The sequence below is a fragment of the Capra hircus genome, chromosome 4 (assembly GCF_001704415.2).
Source record: "Capra hircus breed San Clemente chromosome 4, ASM170441v1, whole genome shotgun sequence".
Taxonomy (NCBI): domain Eukaryota; kingdom Metazoa; phylum Chordata; class Mammalia; order Artiodactyla; family Bovidae; genus Capra; species Capra hircus.
The window spans coordinates 88,489,276-88,501,501 of record NC_030811.1 but is presented as its reverse complement, the minus strand read 5'-3'; the positions used below and the strand labels follow the sequence as shown (position 1 = coordinate 88,501,501).

The window sequence follows — 12,226 nt, the reverse complement described above, 5'->3', positions numbered from 1 at the left end:
GTAATCAAACTCTAAGTTAGCAGATTTGGGGCTTTGGGGGGTCAGCATGTGGATGTGGGATCTTAGGTCTTAGTTCCTTGACCAGGGACTGAATCCATGCCCCCTGCATCCTAGGCATGGAGTCTTAACCACTGGACCACAAGGGAAGTTCCAGTTATCAGAATTTAATCTTTATAGCTCTGACTTAATCTTTACATGCAAGGGACACAAATGAATCAGGACCTAGACTTGTCAGAGTCAGCACAACATCCATGTAGAAAGAATAAGGCTGTTCCTAAAATGATACAGCCCTCCATGCTTGAGCTTTGACCAAATAGTCTCTCTGCCCAATTCATTTCAAACAGCTCCTTGGTTGTCAAATTATGACTAACTGTATCAATCAGTAAATTTAGTGTTTTGAATTTTTTAACTGGAGGATAATTGCTTTATAATGTTGTGTTGGTTTCTGCTGTACAGTAACGTGAATCAGTCATAAACATTGTCCCCTCTCTTATGCCCCCTCATCCAGACCATCTAGGTCATCAAAAAGCACCAAGCTGAGCACCCTGTGTTATACAGCAACTTCCCACTAGTTATTTTACATCATAACATATGCTTCTCTCTCAATTTGTTCCACTCTCTGTCCCCATGTCCAAAAGTCCATTCTATACATCTTTATCTCTATTCCATTTTTCTATATTCCATTTATATGTGTTAATATATGATATTTTTCTCTTTCTGGCTTACTTCACTCTACATGACAAATTTAGTGTTTTGAGTAGAGTACTTCCAAATTTAAATGTGCATGTCTTTTGACAGCAATTTCCAGTCTAAGAATTTACCTTATAAAAATACTCAAGTAAAAAGAATATCCAAGAGTCCTATGACATACATATACTCATGGTCAACTGAAATCACTATGAAAAGAACATTTAATTTGTTGCACTCCTATGCAAAACGATGCAACTGCTAGTTTAAGGGGAGTTAACTATTTGTACCTACACTGAAGATTCTTCAGGATATATTACTTAGAAAAAACAAAAAAAAATAAACAGTATGATTGGATTATTAAAAAGTGTTTGTGGATACATGCATAGGAGAATTTCTGAAAAATAATATACTAAGTTACCAAATGTAAGACCTGGGAAATGCATGGGAATGGGGAGGATTAAAGAACAAGTATTTTCACATTTTCATAATTCATACATTTTAAATTAATTGACATGTACACATTTGTGAGAATTTATCAAGATGTTTATTTAATATTTATATACTCTATTGTTCCTAGGTTACACCTTTTTAAAAAAAGTAATTCATGCTCAATGAACATAAAAACACAAAAGACACCACCCAAAGATTTCTACGTTTATGAGCACACGTCCCAGAACAGAAGACAACTTTTTCTTATTTCTGTTATTACCACCAAATAATATACATCCAGCCTTCACATTTCAACATCAAGGGGAAATACAACAGCTGATATGGGTGTGACTACTGGGTGATGCTTTATACACCTCCCCAGGGTTCTATAAGGCATCTTTTCCACACTAACCTCCCAGATTTGATTTCCTCATCCTTAGACATTTAACATCATGAACTCAGAAAGCAGAGGTGGGATTCAAACTCAGATGTAACATTCTTCTGGCTACACCCTTCTATTCAACAAGAGCATGTGAGGCAGGCATCAGGACTCTCTACATCAAGAGGTTTCAGCATGACTTCTCCCTCCTACTCTTTCTTAATCCTTAATATTCTAAGTTTAAGAGACTTTTTTCCCCAAGGCAGGATCCTTCTAAACTTGGTGACAAACTGGGACAACCAGGCACCATGCACTCCACACAGGACACCTCTACATCTTTTGTCATCTAAAACACATGCTGTGAGTCACAACCACCTGCCTAGGATAAAGCCACAGCATCCACCTCTTCATGCCCTCTGTTCCCCTCTCTTATCTCCTTAGGCCCCCTCCAACTTCCATGCCATTCATTTATACTAACATGAAGCTGCTTTAAAAAAAAAAAAAGTTTCAAGGAAAAAGTAGTCTCATTTTCTATCTTAAAACAGGATGACTGGATATTTTTATTCTGTAATAAGCCCAGATTCCAGACTACCTGTATCCGTCCTTTTCCAAGACATTAAAATCAACCCTTCAAAGAAGCCAAACAAGATTTCTTTTTTCTTCAGAGACACCAAGAAAGTGTCTGCTCTGACTTGCCACTGCAAACATGATCAGGCTGCTGTGTAAGCTACTTTTTGAGGATCTGACCACTTTAAATGGGAGGAATGAAGACAGGGTAGAGTCACAGTTTGGAAACGGTTCCACTAATCAGTGCCCTGGGCAAGTTACTTCTTCTCCCAGGGCTTACGGCAAATACTACTGCGGTAGGCGGGGCGGGAGACGGGGGAGACCCCATTGTGCTATCTCATTTTTATTAGTTTCCCTCTCTTAAAATAGTAGGCATTTAACACATTCTGAAAGCAGTATTCTATAATCAAAGGACTTGCACAGACAAAGAAAGTCTTAAAAAAAGAGTTATTCAGACCAAGTCACCTGTCTCAAAACCAACTACTCTAACATATCACCTTGTTTCAGTGACGTCTGTGGCCAAAGACGGAATTCATAATTTGAGGAGGTGGCTACTTTACCAAGGACCAGATTTTCTAATGTGCAAAAATGAGGGAATTTAGGGTACTTCAAGGGTTTCTAACATTTCTTACAATTTCACTGTTATGAATAAAATACACAGAATGTTTTACTTATTCTAGTATACTAAAATGACAAAGTGATTGAAATATTTTAAACCTAGCCCATAATATTCATAAATATCGTGACCATTAGTTTCCAACATTGTCTTTAATCAAGTATTTAGACAAGCACATGGAAGCACTGGACTCTGTCTGTACCGTTTTGGAACCAAATGCGTACTAATAAAAAGCAGAAGGGGTTGTCTTTGAGAAGGCGAGCTCACAGTCACCCAAAGTGTCAAAACAGATGTCAGAGGGTAGGTCAACTGTCACCACCGTCTTGTCCACTGAGCAAAAAAGGATCTACTAAACTGAGGAGCCTCTTCATCTCTAGCAACTTATAAATAGAATATGCTTCTAGATGTTTACAGAACATTAAAAAAAAATGAAAAAAGAGCCTAATATATGAATTGTGGAAGAGAGGCTATATTTCAGGTTGCTCCAAAATTCATAAATCACTCTACATTTATTTACAGCACAGCCAGAAGGCTGAGACTTAACACCGCCCTCAGTCACTTACTCATCCATCTAAAGCACACACGCTCAGTGATATTCTACACAGTGGATTAAACTCTCCTTCCCCACAGGCTTTCCTCACTTCTCTCAGAAGCAGTTCACTGTACTTGATTTCCACTAATCACTGGCCTCCTTCACTCTTCTCTGCTAGCCCCTCTTTTCAAGAGTTCCACACTTATTTCCTTGATGACCTTGTCCAATTCCATGACTTCAACACCGTAAGTTAACAAAGCCTCTAATTTTTCACCTGCACTTCCCACCTTCTCTTGGGCTCCAGACCAATATATCCAACTATTAATATCTACTCAACTTCATCATTTCAAATTTCTAATAAGAATTAGAAACATAATATGCCAAAAAGTAAAGCTTCTAATTTCCACTCAAGAACCTATTTGTCTGTTTGGGTAAACGGCACCCCCTTCCACCCAATTGTTCTGGCCAAAAAAACCTCGTCATTCTTCTCTCTTCAAACACCCCTCATTTAACCCATCAGTAAATTCTACTAGCTGTTCCCTAGAAATAAACAGAGACTGACCACTATTCATCACCTCTGAGTTAACACCATCCTCTCTTGCTAAGACATTACAAGTCGACTGGCTCCCCATTTCTAGAGCTAAATACAATTTTCAGATATTTTATGTTCTAAGCATTTTCAAGCCAAAATGCATGTGGGATGCTTGTGGCTCCTCCAACTTGTAGAAGAACTACACAGACCGCAACCACCAATTCCTCCTCTCTGTACATGCATGCCACTCTACCATTAAGTTCTTTCCACATTCCCCTGGAACCTGTGCTGGCCTCATGGCCTGCCTTAATCAACAGAATGAAATTAAAAGCAATAATGTGCCAATTCTGCACCTAGCCTTCGAAAGGCCCAGCAGCTTCTGCTTTCACTAGGGGTAGCCAGCCAGGGGCCACTGTTGAGTAATGAGATACCATATGGTGAAAGAGGACCTGGACAAGCACCAAGAGGCCAGACATGTGAGTGCAGTCTTCTTGGATCTTTTAGCCCAGCTTAGTAAATGACCCAAATGATACCAAGTGGAACAGAACTAACCACCTAGCAGACCCATATGATCACAGAGAAGCACAGGAAACTATCCTGAAAACTGTGGCTCAGGACAACAGCAACTTACTCTTCTCCAGGAGATCTTCCTGACCCAGGGATCTAACTCACATCTCTTGTGTCTCCTGCACTGGGGCAAGCGGGTTCTTAGACTTACACTAGATTCCTCAAATAATACCTCTCTAATTTCAAACTATTTCTTAACCAAGTTAAATAGTTGGCATAATTCTCTAAAACACATAATTTATGTACTATAGATTCTCCTTCAGGGCAACAGAATTCACATACTATATTGGTATTTTAACTGAGTGTATTTACCAATACCGAACACTTACCAAACAGCAATTTCAGACCATGATAAAATACACAGTTTTAATAGAGCACTGAAATCTATGTTTGCAACCAGCTTCCAAACAAAACTCCACAGTCAAAGCCCACTAGTACACATCAGATTTATGGGGCAGAGATCCTAACTAAAAATGCCAATTCTACCCCTTGGTCACTGCTCCCACACTGCCACCTCCTGTCTTACGACTCTACAAGCCTGAATCAGAATCAACAGCTGATAAAGGAGCCTCCACTAAAAATAGTAGACTCTTTCCTCCCAGACCAAACCAACTACCAGTGTTCCTGACTGCGTAATTCACACTTTTCAAAATTATTGCTGGAATAGTTGCTGTCTGAATGCTGTTAAAGAATGTTAAAATGGAGCTGCTTCAAAATATACATCAAGGTGGCTCAACAGGTTTACTTAATATGGAATCCCAGACCTACAACAACACACGAACTGCAGTGGTGTGACTCACAAAAGCCTTTGGAAGTTATGATGAAAATCGTGTCCCTCATGCTGATTGCCCAAACAAGGTACAGGTGCAAAAGCAACTAAGCTGCCATACTACAGAAAAGAAATGCAAGCTCCTTACAGAGGAAAGCCCATCTCTCTGTAATTCCAAAATACACCTTTAAATCTTAGCTGGTAACTCACTTATTTCAAGCAGAACTCAAAACTCTGAACAAAGTATACCCCTTGTTAGTTTATTATAATGGCGTTTGGCATGAACAGAGAATGTAAGTCATCCCACAAATCAAAGGAAGCCAGAAACAGAAGCCAAGATTCTCAGTTCCCACTGGCTCCAGGCACATGTCATGTTTTCATAACATCTTCCTTGTTATCACGGACAGACACACAGAAGCTACTTATCAAAATTTTTTTAAAAATCTAATAGAGTGAGAAAGAAAAGCAAGAAATCTTTCTAGCTTTCTCAAACTGTACTGAGAAAACAACATGAAATCAAGAAAAATCTCATTGGCTACAACCACTTAAGCAGTCATGCATTACTGATCTTAAACTCTGCATTGCAAAGATAACCTTTACCAGCCACAACATTCAGAGCCTTAGGTCTACAAATGTGTGAGAAATTTCCCTAATGCACAAGATTCACCTGGACCACCACTAATAACCCAGGAGCATCCCTGTTAAAACACCTTGGGGCATATCTTGTTAAAATATTTAGCATTAAAAACAGCTTTTAATGTCCTGAGACACCAAGGTCTTATGCCCTGGCTAACTGGCATATGGCTACTCCTGGCACCATCCTAGTCTATACTTAACCACTTTTATATAAAATGCAGCACTAGCTTTTACGTAGCCATTTAAAGTAAGATATATTTAAAACCCCAGTAACTTTTATACATGCTCTATCCCATTTATATGCTAAACACAAGATTCTAATATTGAAATAAGCTATCCATTTAATTTCCTTTCTTTAAAAATTATTTCAGGGAAGCAAAAAACAAAGATACTTGAGCTTAGGCACCACCATTTATTTTAACGGGTCCTTCCTGGAAAAATATTAACTATAATATCCCACTATTTTTACTCTTTTATTCAAACATGTTTTTGGCTACATACAATTCTAATCAAGGTTAACAGCTAAAGCATGAGGAAGTTTAAGCTAGAAAAAGTTGGAAAATGTGACAATTTTCGTAATTTAAAAGCAGTGGAAAATAAACCACCATCCTCTAAGTTCCCCAGTGTCAGCGACTTTCTTGTTCCCTCTCCCATGCCCAACAGCCCACAACATAACAAAAGGAAATCAGTGCTATTTACATAAATATATAGGGGCACATACAAGGTCCCGCAAGACACCAGTGACTCTTCTGACCCAAAGTCAGCTATGGTCTTCCAAAGCCACAACAATTTTCACACCCACCTTTCCCCCCAGGGGTAGGGAGGGAAATTTTTTTTAAAGCTTATACCTCCAGAGTGAAGCCAAGTCTTCATGTGTTGTATCTTTCATATTTGGAACAAAAAGTGCAATACTATCACAGGTACTCTGTGCAATGTTCTCTTCATTCTGAATGCAGAGGATCTCAAACTGAAGCACTGCTATAATCTCCCTGAACTGAGGGGTATCTGAATGCAGAAAAGCAACATTCCTTCCACATTCCCTTGAGACTTCAGGAATCAGGAACTAAGCCTGGTCTGAACCAAACTCTGCAATGCCCCTTCCAGCAAGGGTCCGCCTACCTCTGCTCCCCGTCAGAATTTTGGGCAGCCTACCACACGTCACATCACATCACCCATTGGCCTGCTCCCCTGTTTAGCCTGTACAAGCCCATTCATCCATCTCAGAGTGCTGCCATAAGCATTCTTCAGCCTAGGGCTCCCAACATGCCTTGCACAGCAGGTATAAAGGTCACTGTTGCACATGTGGGTGTGCCTGCCTCAGATGCCCACATGATGATGGGATGGAATGCAATGACTGCTAAGCACAAAGAACTCCACCCAGAAGTCCAGTAGGCTCACCAGCAAGGACTGGTCTTCAGCATTCAAGTCTCTCTCATCAGTACCACCTGACCATCCTCTAGGTGCTGAGTATGTGGATCACCAAGGTGCCTTCTCTGCTCTCTCCCAAAGCCTATTCAGACAGTACAACAGTCCAGACAAGGAAAACTGCAACACCGTTTCAAGGGTCAGTTAAACCCAAATTGTAATAGAGGTTTCCAGCAAATCTCCCTGGGCAGAAAAATCAAGTTCCATTATTGGTTTTAACCACTTCCAATACAAGCAAAGGGCTTCCTTGATGGCTCTCTTAATAAATCAGTAGGAAAAAAAAAGTTGTCTCTAATGTACTCACCCCTATATACTTTGCTAGTAATACTACGGTTCAAAATCCTGAGCATTTCAATGACTAATGAACAGCTAGAAAATTTAATCTACCTTGTTCATCAATGGAAGCTTCCCTTTAATACTTGCTGCCACTAGTAACATTTTACTTTATATGCTTTCTTCAATAGTTACTTGTTACTTTATGACAAAGAGGCTGCTAAGTATGTTTTTAGGTTGGGCAAAAGCATTTAAGAAGAAAAACAGTCTATTCCAGGCAATGTGTTTAATTCCCTACACATGAGGAACAAACTCACACAAGGTTAGAGAAGGAAAATCAGGAGAGTAAGGCAAACTAATTGCATTCACAGGCAGGTCAATACATTTAAAGTTTAAATCTAGCAACTCCTGAATGTTAAAATGTCAGTTTTTCAGCACAACTATTTGCCTATTTCTTATTCGACATTTGAAGAAAATTAATAAGACACAGCAGCTAAACAAAAACCAATTAGAATTCGCAGAATATGCTTACATTTTTTTCCAGTAAGGAAACAATTCAGACTCTTTTAATTTTTCAATTGATATTTAACTGAGATCAATTTAGAGTTTGCAGTACATATACTATTGTTTTAGATGCTTTTAAAATTCCATTCTGCTATATAAAATAATTTGACCACTACCAAAGTTCCCAGCTAGAACTAAATCACTTCCCAACTAATCCTAATGAAAATTTAGTACATGAAAAGAAACCCACAAGAATCCCACAAGCTCGTGAACAAAAACACAGTTGGTGGAAATTATTTACATGGAAGAAAACTCCACCTACAAACAGGCTTAAGATTGACCTATTGGGTAGCCAATTCTCCAAGTCAAGCACCAGGGAAATATGCATATCAAACCCTTTCGGCCCTCCAGCATACACACTTGCACCAATACCTAACCAGATGCTGCTCCCCCTCCGGCTGCTCTAGTTGAAATTAACTGCCAGTTTACCGCTGGACCACGGATTGGGAGTGGGGGATGGGGGAAGGCAGAAACCCTAACCCCACTGGGCAGAAGCCACCAAGGCACAGGCCAAACCCAGTACCCCCTGGGAGGAAGCAGGGCCTTTCCAGCCGGAGTTAGAGAGCCGGGATCTGGCCTGCTCGGGAGAAAGCAGCCATTTCTCCAAAATAGTCCAGGGATTAAAAGTCTCCAAACACTGTAAACCGACACACTACACATGCTTTCCAAAAAGTGCAACCCCTTCCTTGTTGAGGAAGCAAAAATCTTCAACCTTCTCCATCTCTTGGTGGTTTATCTACAAGCCAAATATTTTTTAAATTGAGGAGCAGGGTGGAGGGGAGTCCGGGAGACAAAGGCGGGTTTGCAGAAAACCCGTCTTACTCTGCAGGAACTGAAAGGCGCTTTTGGGCAGGAGAAACCCAGGCGTTCCCTCACAGGGAGCTTCCAGGGTAAAGGCAAATTCCTCTCCCCTCAGGTGCACGCACGGCCCCCCCAGACTCTTGCCCGCCACCGTGGGACAGAGAAGGGAAAGGTACGCCACACCCCGCGCGCGGCTGCAGCTGCTTTGCCTCTCCTACGGTTTCAGGCGGGGGGGCGGTCACCAATTCCCACGGATGCCCAGAAACTGCCCTCGGAGACTCTTGATTTCCTGTTGCACCAACCTGACCTCCTCTGCCGGAGAGCATTTAACCGAAAGAGCTTCCTTAAGCGACTTTATATACCAGTATAAACAGCCCGGTGGCAGGGCCACAGACAAGCTGTCTATTCCTACAGAGCAGTGTGCACACACACACACCTGCCAGAAACACAAATGCAAAAGAAAACGAGAAACGCCGAGCCACACAGCAACCCCAATAAGTGGAAAAGTTGTTTTCAGCTGTGTTCTCCCAATGGCCGAGAAGGGAATCAATGAGAACATGCTAAGCAAGCTCACCTCTGCCTTTTGGGGACCGAGTGCTCAACTTCAATGAGTTTTCCGTGCAGTTCCACTTTACCTGCGGACACACAAGAGGTGCAGGACAGTTGGCAGAGTTGAGCGGCTCTCTGGGCCTCCTCAGACCCGGAGCGGCTCGAGGCCGAGACAGAAAGCGGCCCCGCGCGGGTGGGAAAGGAGGAATCAATGGGCAGAGGTCGGTAACACTCTCCCCGCCCCACTCGGCCTTCCCCGCCCACGTCCCCCGAGACCCTAGCAGACAAACTCAGGGCAAAGGGCTGCGTGGGCTTTCCTCAGGTAGGGGCGCCTAGGCCCTTCTCCCGGGGGTTCCGGCCCAGGCCCGCTGGGAACGGGCTGTGAGTGGCGGGAAAGGCTTGAGGACCGCCGGGCAGGCGCCGAGAGAGCGAACGTCCAGAGGCGCAGCTAGGCACCAGCGGAACCACGCGCGAGGGACGGCGCCCGCCACCCCGAAAGGCACGCGGCTCTGAGCGGGACCCGAGTGCATCCTTCCCCCGCGCGCGCCCGACCAGCCCCGGAGGCCGCGGCCCGAAGCCCGGCCCCGCAGGGGGACGCGTTCCCAGGCGACCCCTGGTCGCCCGAGCCCACCTCCCCTGTAGCTCGTCGGACCCGGGAAGGTGGAGCCCAGAACCCAGGGGTTGCCCTCGCCCGCCTCCCTGCAGGGTCGAGGGGAGCGCGGGGCCGCCCGTGCGCGGCACCAGCCCGCGGCCTCGCTAGGCAGCGGGGTCCAGGCCACTTTGGAGTTCTCCCTCGGCCCAGCTCTGGGGGCGGGAGAGGAGGCAGCGAGTCCACCGCCAGAAACCCCCCTCACACACACACACACACAGCGTAAGGAAGGAGCGAGAATCGGGCGTTCGTTCCCGGCCCCCAAGGCCCGGCGTGCCGGAGCCTGGAGCACGCGCCTGGGCCCGGGCGGCGCGCGGGGCGAGCTTCCCCCCTCCCCGCTCCAGCACCCCAACCCCGGTCCCCGGCGCCGCACGGTGCCCCCGCTCCCCTCCGAGCCCGAACCGGGGTTTTCTGGACAGCGCGCTCGCCCTCCGCCCGCAGATCCGGGCGGGGGAGGGGAGCCGTGGGGCCGGGTAGGCGCCCCGGCTGGGGGAAGGGCCCCGACCAGCGCGTGCGGGCGCCCGGGCCTTGGCCGCTCTCCGCAGGCGCACCCGCACCCGCCCATGCCGGGGCCCGGTGCGGACAGCACGGTGTGTGGACTGCCGCGAGCCCGACCCCGGCAGGCCCGGCCTGGGGCCCACCTGAAAGCGCCTCGATGGCCTTGAGGGCCCAGCTGTCGTCCGGACAGTCCACGAACGCGTAGCCCGTCTTCACCAGGAAGGGTCCCGACACCGGGATCTTGGCGTCCTTGAAGACACTTTCTAGGTCCGAGGCAACGGCGTTCTCGCTGAGGTTTCCGATATACAGTTTGTTCATTGTGAAGAGTGGTTGTTGCTTTTAAAAAAAAAAAATTAGGAGAAAAACGAAAAATTAAAACCACCCACAGCGATGGATGGATCCGGCGAGTTCCCCTCCTCTTCTCGCCGTTAAAATACACAAACACAGTAAGAACCAAGGACAGGAACGAGAAGCGAAAAAAATCAGATCCGAGGGTTCCTGTTTTTTCCTTTTCTAGGTATTAAAAGAAAAAAGAAAAACCCTAGCGACAACCCAAACGCATCCAGAGTCTTCCTAACTCGGAGGAGGAGGCGGGATTAGTAAGAAAAAGGAGGAGAGAAAGGAGGGGGGAAACTACTTTTTGTCTTTTCCTCCCCAAACCCTCTGGCATCGACCGACGGACTGTGAAAATATCACACTACGAGAGGGCAAGCACCGCCTCCCCATAAAAAAAAAAAAAACCAGAAGGGTGACTGGCAGGAGGGAGGGGAGAAGGGGTGGAGGGGAGGCAGGCGCAGGAGGCGGAAAAAAATCCGCTCCGAGTGTCCGGCTTTTTGAATGAGCCACGTGTTCAAACTACAAATCAACGTCTCACGTGAGGAATCCCAGCGCCTCAATTACAGTGGGTTTCGCAGGAAAAAAAAAAAGAGCTAGCAAGAGGAGGAAGAGGGGGAGGGGTAACGAGATTGGGCGAAGGACCCTGCGCAGGGGCGGAGAAAGAGGGGCGGAAAATGCTAAAGGAGCCGCAGCCGGGGTTGCGGAGGGAAGCGCGGCTGCGGGAGCTGATGGTCACCACAGAGTTTAGAAAGGGTTATCTGGTCGGGGCGGATCCTCCAGGAGGGGAGAGGGGGCGGGAGGAGTATTGATTTTTTTAAAAAATGTGATTGGAGTGCGGGTGCTAACTAGGCAATCCCTCGGCTCTATTTACCCGAGTTTTAAAGACTCGGTTTTTAAAAACTGGTAATCAAACAAAGCCAAAGAGTCACAATTCCGAACTCGCCTTGTGGCTTCGATGACAGAAGTGTAACCTCGGCAAACCGCGAGCACCTTTCCAGGGGTTGGCGGGGACGGAAACGCAGCAAGGGGGGGAGGGTTGGGAGGGAGCCGGAGAGGCGGGCCGACGCGCCCCACCCTGTGCACCCTTTGCTGGCGCTCCACCGGCAAAGTGGGGCGGCCCCGAGCCAGGCCGGTGGGGGGATGGGAGCCCGCGGCGTCCTGGGCGGGTGTCTGGGCGACACCTCCTCCGCCTCCGCCTGCGCTCGCGGTGGCTTTGGGCTTCGCGTTTGCTATTGGTTGCGCGATTCAGAAAAGGCTCCGGGATCAATGAGGCCGGGGGCGGGCTTGGCCACCGGTGGGGGAGGGGAGCGCAGGGGCCAAGGTTTCTGGCGTGGGGATGGGGGCGTCCCGGGCCTCGGAGGCCGGAGCAGAAAAGTCAAAGTGGGAAAAGTCGGTATTTAAACGGAAACCATTT

The 12,226-nt window shown here is 46.1% G+C and overlaps 1 protein-coding gene across 4 annotated transcripts in view; it reads right to left on the bottom strand.

Moving 5' to 3' along the window:
- Positions 1-11,195, bottom strand: part of IGF2BP3 (insulin like growth factor 2 mRNA binding protein 3) — a 146,740-nt gene extending 135,545 nt beyond the window's left edge. For all 4 annotated transcript variants that reach the window (XM_005679051.3, XM_005679052.2, XM_018047318.1 and 1 more), the window contains exons 1-2: positions 10,620-11,195; positions 9,355-9,415 (exon numbers count right to left, since the gene is read on the bottom strand). In XM_005679051.3, coding sequence (XP_005679108.1) covers positions 9,355-9,415; positions 10,620-10,794 — 236 coding nt within the window. In that variant the 5' untranslated portion in view covers positions 10,795-11,195. The remainder of the gene's footprint in view (positions 1-9,354; positions 9,416-10,619) is intronic.